Source organism: Salmo salar, chromosome ssa22, assembly GCF_905237065.1.
Source record: "Salmo salar chromosome ssa22, Ssal_v3.1, whole genome shotgun sequence".
In the NCBI taxonomy this organism is placed as follows: Eukaryota; Metazoa; Chordata; class Actinopteri; order Salmoniformes; family Salmonidae; genus Salmo; species Salmo salar.
Window position 1 is genome coordinate 7,861,940 of NC_059463.1, and position 24,103 is coordinate 7,886,042.

The 24,103-nt window shown below is 43.9% G+C and overlaps 1 protein-coding gene across 1 annotated transcript in view; it reads left to right on the top strand.

Annotated features, from left to right (window-relative positions):
* The window catches only part of LOC106582707 (metabotropic glutamate receptor 4), a 360,285-nt gene that overhangs the window by 56,880 nt on the left and 279,302 nt on the right, over nucleotides 1–24,103 (top strand). Inside the window, exon 2 of the mRNA XM_014166038.2 lies at nucleotides 15,134–16,057. Within this exon, the coding sequence (XP_014021513.1) occupies nucleotides 15,512–16,057 (546 nt within the window). The 5' untranslated portion in view covers nucleotides 15,134–15,511. The remainder of the gene's footprint in view (nucleotides 1–15,133; nucleotides 16,058–24,103) is intronic.

Here is a 24,103-nt window from a genome sequence, read left to right on the forward strand (position 1 = left end):
ATTTCAATAAAACATTTCTTACATACATTTATGAATATTGAATAATACAAACATGAATATTGAAAGTATTTTTGATTTGGCTAATATTTCAATATATTTTTGAACGTAATATACTCTACGGGCATTTCAAAGTTCTAGAGTGGGATATCTGCTACTTTTAAAGTTATCATCCAATTTTTAAGCATTACCATCAGAGTGAGTCAAAATGGTTGCCCTCTGCTGTTGTTTTGCAGTATGTGCAATGATACAAGTAAAGAAGGGCTATGATTGGAAGTCGGGTCTAGTCTGCAGATAAATCAATGCCGCCTGACAGGTAGCAGTCCTCAGTATTGACTATGTAGCTACCTCCTTCTGTCAAATACCACAGAGTGAAGGCTCCTGTAGTCGATCTTGTATTCATTATACTAGCTCCAATATGGCCATAGGCAGTAGACTGCAGGCCACTAAAGGCACTTGTGGTTTGCATGATGAAGAGGTGTGAAAAAGCTCCTTCTGACCCACTATGTTGAGTATGTAAGGGATCATTAGCACCTACCACAACTCAACAGGTGAGAAGAGATGCCTCACCCAATGCCATCCTCTCTCTGGACCATTACCCAAACCTGCTGAGAGAGCAGCCTTAACTGCCCATGGCTCGCAGGGATCCGGACATTTTGTAAATGGATATGGCATATTGAATCTTCAGAGTCCAGTTCTATCTGCTATTGCGCCTTCTTCACCACACTGTTTGTGTGGGTGGACCATTTCAGATTGTTGGTGATGTGTACGCCGAGGAACTTGAAGCTTTCCACCTTCTCAACAGCGCTCCCTTCTATGTGGATAGGGACATGCTCCATCTGCTGTTTCATGACATCCATGATCAGCTCCTTTGTTTTGTTGACGTTGAGTGAGATGTTATTTTCCCTGCACCTCCTCCCTGTAGGCTGTCTTGTCATTGTTGGTAGGCAGGCCTACTACTGTTGTGTCGTCTCCAAACTTGATGATTGAGTTGGAGGCATGCGTGGCCACACAGTCATGGGTGAACAGGGAGTACAGGAGAGGGCTGAGCACGCACACTTGTGGGGCCCCTGTGTTGAGGATCAGCGAAGTGGTGGGGTTGTTTCCTATCTTCACCACCGGGGGTGGCCCTTCATGAAGTCAATGACCCAGTTGCACAGGGCGGGGTTCAGACCCAAGGCCCCGAGCTGAATAATGAGCTTTGAGGGTACTATGGTGTTGACTGCTGACCTATAGTCAATGAACAGCATTCTTACATAGGTATTCCTCTTGTCCAGATGGGATAGGGCAGTGTGCAGTGCGATGGCGATTGCATCATCTGTGGATCTATTCGGGCGGTAAGCAAATTGAAGTGGGTCTAGGGTGTCAGGTAAGCTAGAGGGGATGTGATCCTTAACTAGCCTCTCAAAGTACTTCATGATGACAGAAGTGAGTGCTACGTTGTGATAGTAATTTAGTTCTGTTACCTTTGCTTTCTTGGGTACATGATCAATGGTAGACATCTTGAAGCAAGTGGGGACAGCAGACTGGGATTCCATTGTCAACTAAGTAAAATACATTTAAACACAGTAGAAAATATCCTGATGAAATATCAGGTTCTTTCAATCGCATTAATCTCTCTACTCCTGTCTGCCTCCCTTTCTATGTGTCTTGACTTGAGCATGCTCCCTCAACCACAGGAGCCTGGTGGCACCTTCATTGGGGAGGAGGGCTTGTGGTAATGGCTGGGGTGGAATCAGTGGAATGGTCTCAAATACATCACGGTTTGATGCCATTCCATTCGCGTCGTTCCAGCCCTTATTATGAGCCGTCCTCCTCTCAGCAGCCTCCACTGCCATCAACGTTATCAGGACAGAAAAACCAGACACATTCTCATTGCTCACATGGAGCACTCCAAATAAAAGACAATGAAAACATTTACAAAACTCCTAAATGATGGTTAAGAAATAAACCAAAACTTGTTTCTCACAAGTGTAGCAGGTTGTGAACTCTGCCAACAACGTTTAACGTAACCATTTGACAAGGGTTAACGGTACATTTACTAGGCCTACTGGTTACATTCAGTACCATTCAAAGGTTTGGACACCTATTCATTCAAGGGTTTTTCTTTATTTTTACTATGTTCTACATTGTAGAATAATAGTGAAGACATCAAAACTATGAAATAACACATATGGAATCATGTAGTAATCCAAAAAGTGTTATGCAAATCAAAATATATATATATATTTGAGATTGTTCAAAGTAGCCAACCTTTGCCTTGATGACAGCTTTGCACACTTGGCATTCGCTCAACCAGTTTCATGATGTAGTCACATGGAATGCAATTCAATTAACAGGTGTGCCTGGTAAAAAGTTAATTTGCGGTATTTCTTTCCTTCTTAATGCATTTGAGCCAGTCAGTTGTGTTTTGACAAAGTAAGGGTGTTATACAAAAGATAGCCCTATTTGGTAACAGACCAAGTCCATATTATGGCAAGATCAGCTCAAATAAGCAAAGAGAAAACGAGAGTCCATCATCACTTTAAGACATGAAGGTCAGTCAATCCAGAACATTTGAAGAACTTTGAACATTTCTTCAAATAGTGTCGCAAAAACCATCAAGCACTAGGATGAAACTGGATCTCATGAGGACCGCCACAGGAAAGGAAGACCCAGTTACCTCTGCTGCAGAGGATAGGTTCATTAGAGTTACCAGCCTCAGAAATTGCAGCCCAAATAACAGCTTCACAGAATTCAAGTAACAGACACATCTGTTCTCATCATCAACTGTTCAGAGGAGACTGCATGAATCAGGCCTTCATGGTCGAATTGCTGCAAAGAAACCACTACTAAAGGACACCAGTAAGAAGAAGAGACTTGCTTGGGCCAAGAAACAACCGCCTTGTCTTTGTGAGACGCAGAGTAGGTGAGCAGATGATCTCCGCATGTAATGTTCCCACCGTGAAGCATGGAGGAGGAAGTGTGATGATGTGGGGGTGCTTTGCTGGAGACATTGTCTGTGATTTATTTAGAATTCAAGGCACACTTAACCAGCAAGGCTATCGCAGCATTCTGCAGCAATATCCCATCTGGTTTGCACTTTGTCCCACTGTCATTTGTTTTTTTCAACAGGAAATTGACCCCACACCTCCAGGCTGTGTAAGGGCTATTTGACCAAGAAGGAGAGTGATGAAGTGCTGCATCAGATGACCTGGCCTCCACGATCTCCCGACCTCAACCCAATTGAGATGGTTTGGGATGAGTTGGACAGCAGAGAGAAGGAAAAGCAGCCGACAAAGTGCTCAGCATATGTGAAAACTCCTTCAAGACTGTTGGAAAAGCATTCCAGGTGAAGCTGGTTGAGAGAATGCCAAGAGTGTGCAAAGCTGTCATAAAAACAAAGGGTGGCTACTTTGAAGAATCTAAAGTCTAAAATATATTTTGATTTGTTTAACAGTTTTTTGGTTACTACATGATTCCATATGTGTTATTTAATAGTTTTGATGTCTTCAATATTATTCTACAATGTAGAAAATAGTATAAATAAAGAAAAACCCTTGAATGAGTAGGTGTTTCCAAACTTTTGACTGGTACTGTACATGTTATTCAATAATTTCATCCAAACTGCTCGCAAGCGTCTGCATACCCAGACGCTAAAATAAAACTTGGTTCTATTTTTGACGCATGACACGCTGCAAGTCTCATCTCCTCATTGGTTTTTAGGAGCATATACCCACGTGGGTGATTGAAAGGTGAACTGAGCAGTTGTTGTTGGTAACGCACCTTAAAGTTGTTTGCCAACCGCCATATTAAGTCCAAAGAAGAAGAAAATTGGAGGAGAGATTACTAGAAACTTAACTTGGTTTATTTTTTATCTGTGGAGTAGAGGACCTTGTGCATTTCAGGTAAAATAACAACCCAATGTTTATATCCCAGGACAAATTAGCTAGCAACAGCAAGCTAGCTAGTTAAATTGCCATGAATGTTTTATGCGTTTCGACCTGTCCCCAAATTAATATAGTTGGTTCAGAGTTCGTTTTGATATTTCAACCTGCGTGTCCTGATCGCGTCCAATGTGGATGGACAAAATCAACATGCGCGCGATGCGCGCCAGGTCTAATCATTATGTTAGGTCTATTGCCATGCACGCTGCCCAAATCGTGGCTTCCCAAATCAGCGTAAGCCTATGCACTTGTGATTTGAAACAATCCACAGCAATTTTTTTTAAGAAGCTTATGATCCTCAGTGGCTAAATAATGCTCTCTGGTGAAGTATTTTGAATGATCTTATTTAGACAGGTGTATTTTATATAATTTTTGCAAATTACTTTGGGGAATCCAGCATCCGAACAGTGCACTATGCACCCGCCAACTTTCCTTTCCAATTCGCAAGTGGCTGGATCCAGAGATATATATATATATATATATATATATATATATATATAATAACAAGATGCTCATGTCTCCGAGTCTTTGTCCCAAAAGCGGGATTTCAGGCGACAAGCTTAGATCTGCATATTACGCCCATACAAACGCATTGGGCTTATTCAGAACAGATTTTGGTGAGTGAGCCCTCTCGTTTCGTCTCTTCCCTTCTGCTTACACTAGCGAGTGAAACAGTGCCCCTCTGTCTTACTATATGTAGGCCATGTATCTGATGCTGTCTGGCCAGAAAAAAGTATGACATGCCGTACTCCTTTGGACCAGACAGCATCCGATATATGGTCTACACATACGGAGGGGCACTGTTTCGCTCGCTCGGATGCTTTATCTGAGATTGATGAGTCTTTCTGTCGGCGCGCGTCTCTGTAAAATAAATGATCAGTATTTCAATATTTTATTTGGACCGGCAAGGAGGAACGGGGCAGCCCATAACGCCGGTCCTGATGTAGGCTTAGAATGGAGATTTTTTTTATTATTTCTAAAAGGAAAGACTGCACAAGAAAAAATGTACTGAAAAAAAAGGATATAAAGGAGGTTTGAAGTGACAGATGGAGTCAGTAATGGGTACTTAGCAAGCTTCCACATTACTACTCTTTCGGGCTATCTATCTATCTATCTATCTATCCTCCTATGATTCCTTTCTCCATCCCTCTCTCCATGCTTTTATTTCATCCCTCTCTTAATGCAGTGTGATGCATCCATTCTACAGCACTCTTAGGGTGAGTGAAGTCTGGGTTAGTTCTCACATTTCAGACCATTTTATCTTCCACCAGACGCAGTTAAATGAATCTATCCCTCCATTACAGGGGAAAGCATTCTTTGAGAGTAAACAGAACATTTAGAAAGGGCTCTCTTTACGTCAGTCATTTCCTTTTCCCACCGTCAATGTCCTCTTTTTAGTGCAGACTTATCCTACAAACAACCCCATTACATTGTGCGCCATAAATACCTGTTTCAAATTCGGTCGTTTTTAATAGGCTTTCCTCTCATGCATTTGGAGAAAAAAAATATCTTCCATATACAGCACATAACTGGAACTCCTCTCTCGTGTGGCTGTCATAAAGTTGTTATTTTCTGAGACAAATCGTGCCAGTGTTTCCTAAGGGTTTCCCATCAAGGGGAAATCAAACGACCACGAGAGTCAGCTGATGCATAATATCATATCTTCCTGAAGTTTAACACATTTTCCAGGCTCTAAATAAATCATAACTGTCACTGGATCTACTGCTCAGCTTGCTGTGTATCTGTATGCAACTAAGTACAGGGATTTTCTGGGAATGGACAGAAGCTCTACTGAAAAGGCTGTCATCCACTCGCTGTTTGATGCTCGTCTCCAGGTAGAAGTTGCCCTTAGGCACATATCTAGGATCAGCTTACCCTCACCAAATCATGACCTTTACCTTTAGAGGGAAAATGCAGAAACTGATCTTAGATCAATCTCTGAGGACCTTTATTTATACTCTGTTTAGGATCACCAACATACCTATTGGCCCTTTTACGAAAGCTGATGCCCAATTTACATAGAATTTGTGGTTGTTTGGTTGTACGGTGTATCAGTCATGATAAAAAATAACTGCGTACAACAATGCCTGAATCTAGACCATGCATATTGCTTCACTGTCATTGGCCAACAATATAATGATGGTTGAGAGACTACCGTGCAACAACAATCAACCCAAATGTTAAAGATGTGTTAAAGGATGCGTCGACATTGTCTGATACAAGCAGTTGCCAAGCATTAACCTTGTTCACCAAACATCCATTATATACTGTTGTCAAGACCATATCAAGTTATAAACCATTCACCTATATGCAACCTCTGACCCCCACTCCACATTTCCAACTGTCCACCAAGAAAAACCAAGTCGAAACCAGCCCTGCAGGCTCTAAAACCGATCATCTCCAGAATGAAAATATCATAGTAGCATGATACAATCTCTCCAACCCTTCATGTGCAGCCATGCTCTCTCCCTCTCCAGCCATTCACTTCTTCCTTTAGGGCAGTCTCATACCTTCCTATTGATCGGCTGTTGGAGCATCAACATTCTGGAGTGTCAATTAGACAGCTCCTCCTGCCGTCTGTCTGTCTGTCTGTCTGTCTGTGTCCAGGGGAACTACAGCACATCCTAAAGAGCCTCTCACTGGCTGCTTGCTTTCCTCATACACCCATTTCCCCATTTCCCTTCTCTAAAAGCTACACAGCTTTTAGAGAAGGGAGAGGGAAATAATACAACAAAAATATAGATTTTCTTCAAGTGGCTCCTTGTCGCCATTTATGGATTTTCTATACCGCATGCCAAACCGTTTGGACTGGCCTGCTGAAACATCTTCCTTTTGAAGTGTAAGTTGGTATGAATGTTTTCTTTTCTTGTTTTTTTGAGGGGACGGTCTGAAGTACACGTTCTGTTTGTGAGAAATACAGCTACTTCAAAGAAAACACATGCGGGTGCTTTGAAGTTTAGTGCATTTTCTAAAGCAGACAGATTGAGAAAAGTGTTCAGGAGGAACGTTGTTTTTTCCCATTCCATGGTCTATACGTCTCTAACCAATTCTATAAGAGGGAAAGGTTTTTGAGGATTGGATATTGCCTACTGAAAAATGTAGTCAAAGGGGTAAAGGTCCAGTCCCCCCCCCCGCAATAATACAGCTGCAGTATTGCATGTCAATATCTAAAGTGCGAATATCAAATATGGAATTCAAAAACACACCATTATGCATAGATAATGGTGATTAGCATCATAGGAAGAGTAGCTAATGGGAATCGAAATAAACAAGTAAACACTATCCAACAGGCCTTTCTTTTCAGCTCAGCCAGGCATGAGGTGTTGAATGCTCAATCACCGTTATTAGTTATGTGGCCGTATGCAATAGCACACGTGCTACTCTTGCCTAAAGGTTATTTTGTGCCCTTTTCAAATGAATTCAGTCTATATTACAAACATTGCCTGTAAACTTGAGTAAAGGTTATTCTTTTGATATGAATCCCACATAATTCCCACAGCGGTCTGTGACATTTTGTGGCTATGATACATCTGTTGTTTTACTCAATATACTATTTACTGCTCTAACTTCGGGACAGTCTGCAAATATTGACACATTTGTTCACCTCAAACACAGTCTTGGTCTCTGCCTTCTCAGTGTGGGAGACTGATTCGTCTGAGCATAATACCACCTCATTAGTAAACCAAAACCATACCCGAGATGTACTGTAAACACATGGTAATAACATTCGAAGCATCTTATCTTAATGTTAACTTAATGTTAATATCAGAATATCATAATATTAGCTATTGTTCACAGCTCATACCATTAAGAATATGGTAATCGTATTAAATATGCCAATTTCTAATATTCTCATTCCAGTTTACCATTGTTTATACGGTTTGATTCAAATTTTCCGTTCCATAATCCCACTGGCCTGTGATTATCCCAATCCCTGACTGATGATTTAAATGGGATTTTCCCTGGTCTCTGGCGACCTGTGATGGTGGGGTGATATTTAGAGGGTTCAGAGATAGACATTCAAGGCCAGGCCAAGTAAACAGACCTGACTGTCAAAACTGCAGACTGTGAGTGTGGAACACTCTCACCCACAATCACAGTGGGATTATTACTTGATATGCATCTTAACCTGGGAGACAATAAAGGGGAATTCTGATGTCGACAATATTGATTGATGCATTCTTGTGTTCCCAGAGCTAATTTAAACACAATGCTGTGATTTTGTTGAGTGAGTAAACAAGTTAACATCATATGATCCAAAGATTATCCAGATTAAGTTGTTATTGAGTGATTGAAATTGTTGCCATATTGCTTTGTCTTTTGCAGGGAAATATGACCATATAAATATGACCACCTCTTAATTTTGCAAATTATAACTGGGGAATATCTGTTATATTTGTACCCCTTTAGAGACCTGCCCTTTAAAACAATAGTTTGATTCCAGAAGCATTGCTTACCACAATAACATGAATCTTCCTCAGGACCTTCTCTTATTGCTCTCCAAATACTATATCATATATCTATAGTGTAGGTAAAAGCTGTTGAATTTCTAGAATTCTATTCCGTTATTATCTTTATTTAGTTTTAGTTAGGTGTCCTGTGCTGTGGATGTGTGGTTGGCCTTTGGGGGGGTTGACAGTCAGTTGGGGGTAGGGCTTCCTGGGCTCTCCCTCCCTTCTCTTTCTGCTGCATTTAAAGGGAACCTGCGGTGAATGAACTCTGCGAAATTACTTCACTCAGTAGCAGATAGTTCAGTGTATTCAAAGGACCTTTCCACTTCCAATATGCTCACAATGAACCTTGGCCCTTGGTGCAGCAGTCCATCGTCTGACTAACCCACTCCTTTGGCAAAACCAGCACATTCACCTCTATTGTATGCTGGGAGATTGTTCCTTCAGATCCCATTACTGCTCCTGCTGCCAAGACTGAACAGTGTCAGGAACATACAGGACAGCAACCATTTGCGAGTAAGTAAGTAGCCTTGAACAAGGCTTCACGTATATCCCCTGGACAGGACACAAGTCTATCGCAGAGCCTTGCCCCCAATCTATCTCCTTAATGCTAAGTGCCAAGCAGAGATGCATTGCGGCACAGTTTTATAGTCTTTGGTATGACTCAGCCAGGGATCAAACTCCCAACCTTCCAAACTCAAGGCAGACACTCTAACCACAAGGTTAGTTGGTAGAGAAAGCATAGGCTAAAAGCTGGTGAAATAAAAAAAAGGCTACCATAATTTCCGGACTATTAAGCGCACCTGAATATAAGCCGAACCCACTGAATTTAAAAAAAAGTATTATTTTGAACATAAATAAGCCGCACATGTCTATAAGCCGCAGGTGCCTACCGGTACATTGAAACAAATTAACTTTACACAGGCTTTAACGAAACACGGCTTGTAACAAAAATAAATAGGCTTTAACGAAACACGGCTTGTAACAAAAATAAATAGGCTTTAACGAAACACGGCTTGTAACAAAAAATAAAACATTTGCAGTAAATTGTCTTTTTGCACTGAGTCAATTCCTCACGCTGCTGTTTCCAACGTCTTATCATCGACTCATTAAGACCAAGCTCCCGTGCAGCAGCTCTATTTCCTTTTCCAACAGCCAGATCAATCGCCTTCAACTTGAAAGCTGCATCATATGCATTTCTCCGTGTCTTTGCCATGATGAGGGTGACAAAATGACTACCGTAATCAGGATGATGGGAAGTTTGAGAGCGCTCGATTTAATCTAAACATTAAACAAAAAAGTTGTTTGACCTTAACCCGTTCGGCAATTTCATTGGTCTAATGAAAGCTTCATGCCGCCCAAAAACTGAGCACGTCACAGAATGTGTTTTTTTGGAGAAAAAACGGGAAAACGGGAAAACGGGAAAACGGGAAAAATCCATATATTAGCCGCGTCATTGTTTAAGCCACGAGGCTCAAAGCGTGGGAAAAAAGTTGCGGCTTATAGTCCGGAATTTACGGTAATCCTATCAAACCTGATGTCAATTTGCAGATGCGTTTTATAATTTAGTTTGTCTCTCTCGATACAAGAACTATCCATCTGAAACAGCACAGTGTTGCATTGTTCAGCAGAGCGTACAGTTGTGGTAATTATCTACAGTGCCTTCGGAAAGTATTCAGACCCTTTGACTTTTTCCACATTTTGTTATGTTACAGCCTTATTCTAAAATTGATTAAATAAAACAAATTCCTCATGAATCTACACACAATATCCCATCATGACGAAGATATATATATTTTTGTAAATAAAAATAAAATACCCTATTTACGTAAGTATTCAGACCCTTTGCTGTGAGACTTGAAATTGAGCTCAGGTGTATACTGTTTCCATTGATCATCCTTGAGATGTTTCTACAACTTGATTGGAGTCCACCAGTGGTAAATTCAATTGATTGGACATGATTTAGTAAGGCACACCTGTCTATATTAGGTCCCACAGTTGACAGAGCATGTGAGAGCAAAAACCAAGACATGAGGTCTAAGGAATTGTCTGTAGAGCTCTGAGACAGGATTGTGTCGAGGCACAGATCTGGGGAAGGGTACCAAAAACTGTTTGCAGCATTGAAGGTCCCCAAGAACACGGAGGCCTCTATCATTCTTAAATGGAAGAAGTTCGGAACCACCAAGACTCTTCCTAGAGCTGGCCGCCCAGCCAAACTGAGAAATCGGAGGAGAAAGGCCTTGGTCAGGGAGATGACAAAGAACCCGATGGTCACTCTGACAGAGCTCTAGAGTTCCTCTGTGGAAATGGGAGAACCTTCCAGAAGGACAACCATCTCTGCAGCACTCCACCAATCAGGTCTTTATGGTAGTGGCCAGGCGGAAGTCACTCTTCAGTAAAAGGCACATGACAGCACACTTGGAGATTGCCAAAAGGCACCTAAAGACTCTCAGACCATGAGAAACAAGATTCTTTGATCTGATGAAACCAAGATTGAACTCTTTGGCCTGAATGCCATCGTCACGTCTGGAGGAAACCTGGCACCATCCCTCCGGTCAGTGGTGGAAAAAGTACCCAATACTTGAGTAAAAGTATAGATACCTTAATAGAAAGTTACTCAAGAAAAAGTTAAAGTCACCCAGTAAATTACTACTTGAGTAAAAGTCTAAAATTATTTGGTTCTAAGTATCAAAAGTAAATGTAATTGCTAAAATATTCTAAAGTATCAAAAGTGAAAGTATACATATTTATTAAGCAAAGCAGAAGGCACCATTTTCATTTAGTTTTTTTAAATTGACGGATAGTCAGGGGTACAATCCAACACAGACATAATTTACAAATGATGCATTTATATTTAGTGAGTCTGCCAGAGGCGGTAGGGATGACCATGTGTTCTCTTGATAAGTGCATGAATTGGACCATTTACCTGTCCTTTTTAAGCATTCATCATGCAACAAGTACTTTAGGGTGTCAGGGAAAATGTATGGAGTAAAAACTACATTATTTTCTTTAGGAATGTAGTAAAGTAATAGTTGTCAAAAATATAAATAGTAAAGTACAGATACCCCAAAAAATTACTTAAGTAGTAATTTAAAGTAATTTTACTTTACACCACTGCCTACTTTGAAGAAAGGTGGTGGCAGCATCATAATGTGGGGATGTTTTTCAGCGGCAGGGACTGGGAGACTAGTCAGGATCGAGGCAAAGATGAACGGAGCAAAGTACAGAGAACTCCTTGATGAAAACATGCTCCAGAGCGCTCAGGACCTCAGACTGGGGTGAAGCTTCACCTTCCAACAGGACAACGACCCTAAGCACGCAGCCAAGACAACGCAGGAGTGGCTTCGGGACAAGTCTCTGAATGTCCTTGAGTGGCCTAGCCAGAGCCCGGACTTGAACCCAATCGGACATCTCTGGAGAGAGCTGAAAATAGCTGTGCAGCAATGCTCCCCATCCAACCTAACAGAGCTTGAGAGGATATGCAGAGAAGAATGGGAAAAACTCCACAAATACAGGTGTGCCAAGCTTGTAGCGTCTTACCCAAGAAGACTCGAGGCTGTAATCGCTGCCAAAAGTGCTTCAAAAAAGTACTGAGTGAAGGGTCTGAATACTTATGTAAATGTGATATTTCAGTTGTTTGTTTTTAATAAATTTGCAAAAATTCTACAAACCAGTTTTTGCTTTGTCATTATGGGATATTTTGTGTTGATTGATGAGGAAATAAAAGTTATTTTAGAATAACGGTGTAACGTAACGAAATGTGGAAAAAGGAAAGGGGTCTGAATACTTTACGAATGCACTGTATGCATCTGTTGGTAACAGATACCTTTAAAAAAGGTAGAGGCGTGGATCAGAAAACCAGTCAGTATCTGTTTTGACCACCCGTTACCTCATGCAGTGTGACACATCTCCTTCGAATAGAGATGATCAGGCTGTTGATTGTGGCCTGTGGAATGTACAGATCCTTGTGCCGTACATTATCATGCTGAAACATAAGGTGATGGAGGCAAATGAATGGCTCAACAATTGGCCTCAGGGTCTCGTCACAGTATCTCTATAAAATGCAAATTGAGTTCATTGTCCGTAGCTTATGCCTGTCCATACCATTACCCCACCGCCACCATGGGGCACTCTGTTCACAACGTTGACATCAGCCATACACGTGGTCTGCGCTTGTGAGGCCGGTTGGACGTACTGCCAAATTCTCGAAAATTACGTTGGCGGCGGTTTATGGTAGAGAAATTAACGTGAAATTTTCTGGCAACAGCTCTGGAGGACATTTCTGCAGTCAGCATGCCAATTGCAAGCTCCCATCAAGACATCAGCGTTGTGTTACAAACTGCACATTTTAGTGCCTTTTATTGTCCCCAGCACAAGGTGCACCTGTGTAATGATCATGCTGTTTAATTAGCTTTTTGTCAGGTGGATGGATTATCTTGGCAAAGGAGAAATGCTCACTAACAGGGATGTAAACAAATGTGTGCTCACAATTTGAGAGAAATAAGCTATTTGTGCGTATGGAAAATTTCTGCAATCTTTTATTTCAGCTCATGAAACACTTTACCTGTTGCGTTTATATTTTTGTTCAGTGTAGATGATTGTTGAGTTGTGAATGTCAGTGAGAGGCCCAACCAGGCATATCGCAATATCGCCTATGATATTAAAGCTTTTCTTCTACGTATCCTAAGTAATGCCATGGATTCATCGTTTTTTGGGGCCAAAATAGTGAACTTGGAGGCAAAAAAGGTGTGCATAATGTAAGATGCAAGCCTCATATTTTAAATGAGTATTAGATTTCAAAACCTTTGACTAATCGCTACGCCATGGAGTTTTGATTAACAATGTGGGAGAAACTTCAATATCAGGGATGGGCAACATTGATGGGGATTAGGGTCACAAAAAATCTGAACTCATCATGAGGGGCCGCAGTGGCACTCGGGTCTGCGTACCCCCATCCATACCCACAAATCCAGTCAGAGCCAGCCCTAGCCTTTTGGGGGCCCTAAGTGAAATGTTTTAATTGTGCCTTGTGTATTCTACTATTTTAGCTCCCAACAGTAATTTGAGACCCCGTAAATTGAGACCCCGACTGAGTTCAATATTGGGAAATTGATCCACGGGCCTACATCCCTGTGCTATATGAACACCAGAAGCTGCTATTTATTACTGACCAGCAGATGCCCTTAATATGCATTGTGCTTAAAGCTCTTAGGAATGAACCGTTTTTCAACACAATTTGGTGAAAGACCCAAATTCTTCAGAAAGCCTTGTTTTCCCATCACAAGTTGTTTCACAAGCAGTTCTCCAGAACCTAATAATGAACTCATCATCAAGCTTTGATGATTTTAATCAGCTGTGTAGGACTATGCCAAAAAACAAAATGTGCCCCCAGAACTTGGGGCCCCCAGAACTGAGTTTGGGAAAAGCTGCTCCAGATCAATGAATAGAGGTTATTCTACTTGTCCAATGACACTCTTATTCTACACTGTCCTTCAGTAGGATTTGTGGAATTGAATCCTATCTGGGCTAGCTTGGGACTCTTTCTTCACACAAGTGACTGTGAGCATGTAGAGTTAAAGAACCATGTCACACTATGGGTTTAACTCTGAAACGCTAGTTCTCCTGAGGACATTTCCCCTCTTACCTACTCCTGTATCAAAGCAGCTTTCCTTCTGTAGTAATGTCATCATTACAATTTCACAGTCTCTTCAGAGAAACCATCCCTACGGTTTTATGCCGTCCAAGGCGCAGTCTCAGATATGCCAGCGTTGTGGGTGTAGGGAAGAAAGGAGTGGGAAATGGGCTGATGGAAGAATAGAAAAGGAGGAGAAAGGGTGATGATTCATCCAATATCTGCCTCCTCTCTGATATGTCATCCAACAGAAGGGATATTGTGTCAATAGCATGGTGAATTTGTATAAAAGACACTCTTAACATGTTGGTCTGTTTTTGCCTTTTAGTGTCATCTTTGAATACAGGGAAATGTTATAATCAACAGAATTGTATGGACGAGAGAGTCACCAACAAAAATATCTGATTCAAAGAAGCCCTCCAGCTATTTTTGAGCATTTCCTGTTGAAAAACAATATCCCAAGTGTAAATACATGAATGTACACTTAAGGGTAAAAAAAACGTATTGAGAAAAATAGTGGATTTTTTTTGACAAAACTGCAAACTTCAAGGAGTAGGCCATTCAAGGAGTTGGTCTGATGTGATGTAATCGGCCTCCCCTCATTATTGCGGGAACAATAGAGGAGCAATAGATGGAAAAAGAGCTAATCATTGTGGTGAAAGGAGACTGGAGTTCCACTTTAGGGCCCTACTGTAAGGGCCTAAAGAGATTTAGGACATGTAATCAAGACATGAGATAACATTTTGTGTATGATGTGTAGCAACCTAACAATGGTAGGCACGTTAGTACAGTAGGCAGCGTTTCTTACTGGGTATGTTGAAAAGAGGAGTTTGGGAGCTGACTTTCATGCCTTTCGACCTTGGGAGTCCATGGCAACCCTTCTAAATTCAATATGGAGAGGTGAGTAGGGAGGGAGAAGAGAGAGCGGGAGGAGGGAGAGAGAGAGCGTTTGAGATTGAGAGAAAAATAATTGTCTCATCATTCCACACATGATTGCAGCAAATGGAGTTAAGATAGAAAAAGAAAGCAGTGAAAAGCTCAAACCAACACGTATCCCTTCTCTCATATCTAGCCCCTCTGTCACTGTGTGGTGTGTCTCATCGCTTCTACTTTGCTTTATCTTGCAGGAATTCACTCAGCAGCCCGGAGACCTGAGCGGCCTGAACCCCACCTGTGAGGGATCTCCATAGGCAGGGTGGTGAGTTACAGTGGGCAGAGGAGTGCCCACCACGTTGGTCAGACCATGGAGTGAGGAGGAAAGAAGGAGATGCATATGTAAGAAAGGAAGAGGAGATATCCTTTGAAGAGCCATCTAAATTCATGCTCCTATTATAATTGAGTGCTTCTAAGAGCAAAGCAACATGAGAGGACGCCTGTTCTGTGCCCACTGCTTCAAGAGGTATTATTAAGTTTAACCCTCTGGATATAGAGTAGACTAGTGTTCTTTGTGTTCCTGATTCCGCTGGGTTCTAGAGTGTGTCTGGATTTGTGTTTGGGCTGTGGTCATGGTGTCTCAGCCCCAGGGGTGTGCTCTGCATCGGACTGGCAGGATCTGTCACAGAGGCAGCCTGATCAGGCTCTTACTCCTTCTTTACTGCTCTCTCACGGCCGCCCAAGCCGCTAAACCCAAAGTTCCGAGCGGCACACACCTCAACTCCATCCGCATCGACGGGGATATCTCCCTGGGAGGCCTGTTCCCCGTGCACTCCAGGGGCAACGAAGGCAAGGCCTGCGGGGAGCTGAAGAAGGAGAAGGGGATCCATCGTCTGGAGGCCATGCTGTTCGCCCTGGACCGTATCAACAATGACCATTCCCTGCTTCCCAATATCACGCTGGGGGCGCGCATCCTAGACACGTGTTCCCGGGATACCCACGCCCTGGAGCAGTCACTCACCTTCGTCCAGGCCCTCATCGAGAAGGATGGGACGGACGTCAAGTGTCTCGGCGGGGGGGCACCCATCATCACCAAGCCTGAGAGGGTGGTGGGAGTCATCGGAGCCTCTTCCAGCTCTGTGTCTATCATGGTGGCCAACATACTGCGGCTCTTCAAGGTAAGGACCACACCTTGGTGGTGATTTACTACTTGTGTATGTGTGGTTGTGGTTTGTTTGCAGTGTTAGAGTGAGTATCTGATGTATGTACACTGTGGTGTTTGTTCCATGTTAGCTCTAGTTGGGAATGTTACCCTCATTCCTGGGAAAACATTATATTCTCTGTTCTAACACAATTTGGTTCTCTGATATTTGGAAAGAAGAGCATGACTAAATAATGACAGACATGTGTCTCAGTTTGCAGATTAGGGTGCTTGTAACGACAGGGTTGTGCGTTCCATTCCCACAGGGAACCAGTATGAAAAAAAGTATGAAAATATATGCACTCTACTGTAAGTGACTCTGGATAAGAGCGTCTGCTAAATGACTAAAAAACAAATGCGTAAAAACAAATAATGCAAATCCTGAGAAAAAAAAATCTCCACACCATAGTTCCCATAATCCTAAAGTAATGCCATTGGCCATCTCAATCTGTGGACTGCTAAATTGTCACAATTATTGCCTCTAACCCAAAGAGTTGGATAGATGGCACACATGCAAAGATTGGCGATGGACTCTAGTACATCTCTATGCTCTCAACATATAATAGGATGCAACATTAGTTCATTGTCTGCTCATAGAACAATAACAGTTTCTCTTTCAACCTGGATTCATTACTTTGATCGCCCCCGTGATAGGAAAAGTCATATTCATCCACATGCTGTCCGTGTTCATAGCACATACCAATCCCATGGTTTCACTGATTTATAAGTCCAGACCACCCAGCCCTGGAAATAACTTCTTAATTACTTTCTCTGATCTGTTTATGCTGCGTCTTCTGTTGACCAGGTTTGATAGGTGGTGTTGGCTCATTGAGTCATTTCTTCCTTTTGATAAGAAATGTGTTGCCTTTACTCTCTTGGAAGTCATGCATTCAGTCTGTGTTTTAAGACCAATTGGAGATTTTGCATATCTATTACTAAACATCTCGCTAATTGTGACTCGTTTCAGGAAACTAGGCATATGTTGCGGGTCACTACTTCACAGGAGAGCCATCTGAATGCAAACTTTTAAAATTAAATCAAAATGCGTTTTCTTTTGAAGAAATTCCTTCTGGAACCTGTGAACTTTCATGTGCCTTAATAACAAACTTGTATGCATCTGTAAATACGATTAAAATTGTTAAATTACGTGCCTAGTTGGTTTAGTCACAGAAAAAGTCCGCTATTCATGATTGGCTGAGATAATGAGTGGGCTGGACATGCCGAGAGATGAGTTCGGGTTGGTCTGCCATATAGCACACTTCTGTCTATTTTAGCTGGTTAGAAAGTGTTGGTAATCCTGTCTAACGCAGCTTTTTTTTAAACTATATCGCATAGTAGAACTGCTTAAGTGTTGCTCTCCACTTTCTGGAGGACCGAGTTTTGAAATCAGTGGAATTAGAGTATGATAGCTAATGAGATGATGAAAACACCTGTCTCCAGATTACATCTTCAAACTAAGGGCAACCATGGCAACCGTGACAGGGAGAAGCGTCCATCCATGATGTATACGGTAAGATAGTCTACACCCTAAAAAGAAAAGGTTCCTGGAGCATCCTTTAGGGGTTCTTCAAATTTAAACTGTGGGGGAACCCCTATAAGTTCTTCGAATAACCCCTTTTAATGGATCCTTAAAGAACCTTTTGGGGTTAATTTTTTAGCTAACCCACCTCCCCTATTATTGTTAATAATAATAATAAGCATAACAATAATAACACAATATTATAGTCCTCAGTGTTTATTATGATCTTAATGGCAAAGCAGAATAAAAAATCTAAAGATAATTTACGTGATTAGACAAAGGTGCAGCGGGAACATGTATACTCATCTTTATTAAATCAAAAGAAAGAAAAACAAACAAATCACGTATACAAAAGAATGAACGACACTAAACAGTCCTGTCAGGTGCACAGACACAAAACAGGAGACAACTACCCACAAATCCCATTACAAAAACACCCCTATACATAAGACCTTCAATCAGAGGCAACGAGGAACAGCTACATTTACATTTTAGTCATTTAGCAGATGCTCTTACCCTTAGCGACAGTAGTGCATACATTTCAATTCATTTCATACATTTCTTTTTCTCCGTACTGGCCCCCCGTGGGAATCGAACCCACAACCCTGGCGTTGCAAACACCATGCTCTACCAACTGAGCCACAGCTGCCTCCAATTGAAGGTCAATCCAATGAACTAAACATAGAAATAGATAGACTAGACTGATCATAGAAGTACACTAACATAGAACATAGACCAACAAACCCCAAACCACATAAAACAAACACCCCCTGCCACGTCCTGACCAAACTACAATAACAAATAACCCCTTTACTGGTCAGGACGTGACAGTACCCCCCCCAAAGGTGCAGATCCCGGATGCACCTAAAACAACAAAACAAAACCTAATCCAATAACTCTAAACACAAACAAAAAATAATCCCAACTAAAGGGATGGAAGGGAGGGTGGCCACCGTCACCGACAGTTCCCGTGCTACACCCCCCCCCCCCCTCCCCCAACCCCCTACCACGGAGGTGGCTCAGGCTCCGGCCTTATTCCCCAAACTACCCTGTCCACCCCCGCTAAATACTCATTAAACTTTACCCCTTCCCGAAGTCTCTGGGCTATGGTGCATTGCTGAAGACCTCGGGCTGATGTGCGTTGCTGGAGACCTCGGGCTGAAGGGCGACTCTGGCTGCGCCGATTCCGGACTGTAGGGCGACTCTGGCTGCGCCGATTCCGGACTGTAGGGCGACTCTGGCTGCGCCGATTCCGGACTGTAGGGCGACTCTGGCTGCGCCGATTCCGGACTGTAGGGCGACTCTGGCTGCGCCGATTCCGGACTGTAGGGCGACTCTGGCTGCGCCGATTCCGGACTGTAGGGCGACTCTGGCTGCGCCGATTCCGGACTGTAGGGCGACTCTGGCTGCGCCGATTCCGGACTGTGGGCCGTCTCTCTCGGCTCCGGACTGTGGGCCGTCTATCTCGGCTCCGGACTGTGGGCCGTCTCTCTCGGTTCCGGACTGTGGGCCGTCTGCTGGCTCTGGACTGTGGGCTGTCTCTCTATGGGGCACTGTCACCGGAAGCTCTGGACGGGGCACTGTCGCCGGACACTCTGGACGAGGCACTGTCGCCGGACACTCTTGATGAGGCACTGTCGCCGGACAATCTGGACGAGGCACTGTCGCCGGACACTCTAGACGAGGCACTGTCGCCGGACACTCTGAACAGGGCACTGTCACCGGACACTCTGAACAGGGCACTGTCGCCGGACACTCTGGACGAGGCACTGTTGCCGGAAGCTCTGGACGGGGACTGCGCACTGAAGACCTGATGCGTGGAGCTGGCTTAGGACGTGCCAGACTAAGGACACGCACCACAGGGCTAGTGCGAGGAGCAGGAGTAGGATGAGCTGGACTGGGCTGACGCACTGGAGGCCTGGTGCGTGGGGCTGGTAGTGGAGGTACCAGACTGGAGACACGCACCCCAAGGCTAGTGCGAGGAGTGGGAACAGGACATCCTGAACTGGGCTGACGTACTGAAGGCCTGGTGCGTGGTGCTGGCTTTGGAAACGCCAGACTGGAGACACGCACCTCAGGGCTAGTGCGGGGAGCGGGAACAGGATACACTGGGCCGTGAAGGCGCACTGGCGGTCTCGAGCGCAGGACTGGCACCACCCTTACTGGCTGGGTGCCCGCTTCCCCCCGGCAAATGCAGGACGCTGGCACCGAGCATACCGGCCTGTGGATGCTCGGCCTCGACGCCATGCGCATCACCCCATAGCACGGGGCCTGACCAGTACCACGCTGCCTCTGGTAAGCACGGGGAGTTGGCTTCGGGCTCAACCCTGGCCCAGCCAAACTACCCGTGTGCCCCCCCACATTTTTTGGGGGGGGGCTGCCTCTCAGGCTTCCATGCCAACTGTGCTCCAACAAAACCCTCCCGGTCCTCTCCAGCCTTCCTCCATGGTCCCTCTCCGGCTAGGATCTCCTCCCAGGTCCACGACTCCCGATAGCTCCTCTCCAGCTCCTTACCCCGCTGCTTGGTCCGTTGGTGGTGGGTAGTTCTGTAACGGGCGTCGTAAGGATTAGACCAAGGTGCAGCGGGAACGTGTATACTCATCTTCTTTATTAAATCAAAAGAAGGAAAAACAAACAAATTACGTATACAAAACAACGAACGACACTAAACAGTCCTGTCAGGTGCACAGACACAAAACAGGAGACAACTACCCACAAATCCCATTACAAAAACACCCCTATACATAGGACCTTCAATCAGAGGCAACAAGGAACAGCTGCCTCCAATTGAAGGTCAATCGAATGAACTAAACATAGAAATAGATAGACTAGACTGAACATAGAAGTACACTAACATAGAACATAGACCAAAAAACCCCGGAACACATAAAACAAACACCCCTCTTACATAAGTACATAGCCCAACAAACCCCGAACCACATAAAACAAACACCCCCTGCTACGTCCTGACTAAACTACAATAACAAATAACCCCTTTACTGGTCAGGACGTAACAGATAAGGTAAACTCTCAGCAGAGCCCCAAGTCCAATGGGTATATGCTCTGCTTTGTTGATGTTAATGTGTTGATGTTCTCCTTATGCATAGCCAGAATGATTTTGCAGTGCATGGTGATCGAACAGGTTTCATGTTATATTCATCAGAGGTGTCGGGAGGGTGAAGTCTGTGAATCCAAAAATGTGGTAGTTATACAGATGATTAACAAAATATGCACACGGCAGTATTCATACCTTGGTTTTTGTGGTGAATGTGAATGAAAAACTGTTTTGATAATGGTTTTCATACACATACCTTGTAGAGGTAATGTAGAGGCCTATGGGATATTCATTGACGAGGTAAGGAAGGATGGTAAATGTGATCTACATACCACCAATACCAATTGAAATACCTTTGATATATCTCCTTGTCTGTATACCTGCAGACACAGACACAAAAGTGAGCAGTTCAGTCATCTGCACCCAATACAGCTAGCCTTCAACATATTCTTATAGCCTACATATTATTACCTCTTTGTTGATTGATATCCATTGAATTGTGTCCATTTTCTGTTTTAGAAAGATTTGCACAAATATGAAGAGATAGATGGTATAATCATAGAATAATATCAATTTATATCATACAAGGGACAAACCTTATCTTAAATTGAGGAGATCCTCACATTCTTTACAAGTGTTTCAGTTGGGCAGCTTGGTTCCTGCATGAACCCCCACCAACTAAGGAGGGTCCTCGATGAACCCCACCTCCTATGGGTTTCTTGGAAGAACCTTTTGGGGACCATTTTTAGTGCCAAGAAGCCTAAGGTTCTTCTAGGAACCTCCTTAGTTGGTTCTTAGAAGAATCCTTGCTGAACCCCTAATTTTCTAAATGTAGCTAGTAAAATGTTAAGAGGGTGTGATAGATGCTGAATGGGTGTAGACAAAGAAGAGCTCTCCAATAGGTACCAAAACATTTAAGGGCCAAATTTTGCTACATAAGACCGAATCAAGGCGGTCAGTCACAATTGTGATCATTGTATTACATAAGCTCTCCCTCGCTCTCCATTTGGTAAATCTGACCAGAACTCTATCCTCCTGATTCCTGCTTGCAAGCAAAACTCAAACTGGAAGTACCAATGCTCAATATGGAAATGGTCCAATCAAGCGGATGTACGGACATATCTTAACCAAAAGCCATGGATTACAGGCAACATCCACACTGAGCTAAAGGCTAGAGCTGCTGGTTTCAAGGAGCGGGACACTATTCCGGATGCTTAAAAGAAATCCCGCTACGCACTCCGAAGAACCATTAAACAGGTAAAGCGTCAATACAGAACTAAGTTTGAATCCTACTACACCGGCTCTGACACTCGTTGGATGTGGTAGGGTTTGCAAACTATCAGGGATTATAAAGGGAAACCCAGCCACGAGCTGCCCAGTGACATGAGTTTACCAGATGAGCTAAATGCCTTCTATTCTCACTTTCGAGGCAAGAAACACTGAAACATGCATGAGAGCACCAGCTGTTCCGGACGACTTTGTGATCACGCTCTCCGTAGCATTGTAAGACCTTTAAACAGGTTAACATTCACAAGGCCACAGGGCCAGACGGATTACCAGGACGTGCACTCAGAGCATGCGCTGATCAGCTGGCAAGTGTCTTCAGATTTTCAACCTCTCCCTAACCCAGTCTGCAATACCAACATGTTTCAAGAAAACCACCATAGTCCCTGTGCCCAAGAACGCCAATGTAACCTGCCTAAATGACTACCGCCCCATAGCACCCAAATCTTTAGCCATGAAATGCTTTGAATGGCAGGTCATGGCTCACATCAACACCATCATCCCAGAAACCCTGGACCCACACCAATTCGCATACTGCTCAAACAGATCCACAGATAATCCACAGACAATATCTATTGCACTCCACACTGCCCTTTGCCACCTGTACTCCGTTCACCCACGACTTCATGGCCACGTAGGACTCCAACACCATTATTAGGTTTGCCGACAACATGACGTTGGTAGGCCTGATCACCAATGAAGATGAGACAGCCTATAGGGAGGATGTGAGAGACCTGACGGTGTGGTTCCAGGACAATGACCTCTCCCTCAACATGAGCAAGACAAGGGAGCTGAACGTGGACTACAGGAAAAGGAGGGGAGAGCACGCCTCCATTTACATCGACGGGGCTGTAGTGGAGCGGGTCAAGACCTTCAAGTTCCTTGGTGTCCACATCACTAGGGACCTTTAATGGTCCAAACACACCAACACTGTAAAGAGGAGGTCATAACAATGCCTATTCCCCCTCAGTAGGCTGAAAATATTTGGCTTGGAGGCACACATCCTCAAAACATTGCACAGCTGCACCATTGAGAGCATCCTGACTTGCTGCATCACCGCTTGCTATGGCAACTACTCAGAATCCGACTGCAAGGCACTACAGAGGGTAGTGCTTACGACCCAGTACAAGTCTGGGACCAAAGTTCTCCTTAACAGCTTCTACCCTCAAGCCATAAGACTGCTGAACATTTGATCAAATGGCTACCTGGACTATTTGCATTGCCCCCCTTATTTTACTTGTATATACACGTCTCAAAAAAAAAGGGAACACTTAAACAACACAATATAACTCCAAGTCAATCACACTTATGTGAAATCAAACTGTCCACTTAGGAAGCAACACTGATTGACAATACATTTCACATGCTGTTCTGCAAATGGAATAGACAACAGGTGGAAATTATAGGCAATTAGCAAGACACCCCCAATAAAGGAGTGGTTCTGCAGGTGGGGACCACAGACCACTTCTCAGTTCCTATGTTTCCTGGCTGATGTTTTGGTCACTTTTGAATGCTGGCGGTGCTTTCACTCTAGTGGTAGCATGAGACGGAGTCTACAACCCACACAAGTGGCTCAGGTAGTGCAGCTCATCCAGGATGGCACATCAATGCGAGTTGTGGCAAAAAGGTTTGCTGTGTCTGTCAGCGTAGTGTCCAGAGCATGGAGGCGCTACCAGGAGACAGGCCAGTACATCAGGAGATGTGGAGGAGGCCGTAGGAGGGCAACAACCCAGCAGCAGGACCGCTACCTCCGCCTTTGTGCAAGGAGGAGCAGGAGAAGCACTGCCAGAGCCCTGCAAAATGACCTCCAGCAGGCCACAAATGTGCATGTGTCTGCTCAAACTGTCAGAAACAGACTTCATGAGGGTGGTATGAGGGCCCGACGTCCACAGGTGGGGGTTGTGCTTACAGCTCAACACCGTGCAGGACGTTTGGCATTTGCCAGAGAACACCAAGATTGGCAAATTCGCCACTGGTGCCCTGTGCTCTTCACAGATGAAAGCAGGCTCTCACTGAGCACATGTGACAGATGTGACAGAGTCTGGAGACGCCGTGGAGAACGTTCTGCTGCATGCAACATCCTCCAGCATGACCGGTTTGGCGGTGGGTCAGTCATGGTGTGGGGTGGCATTTCTTTGGGGGGCCGCACAGCCCTCCATGTGCTC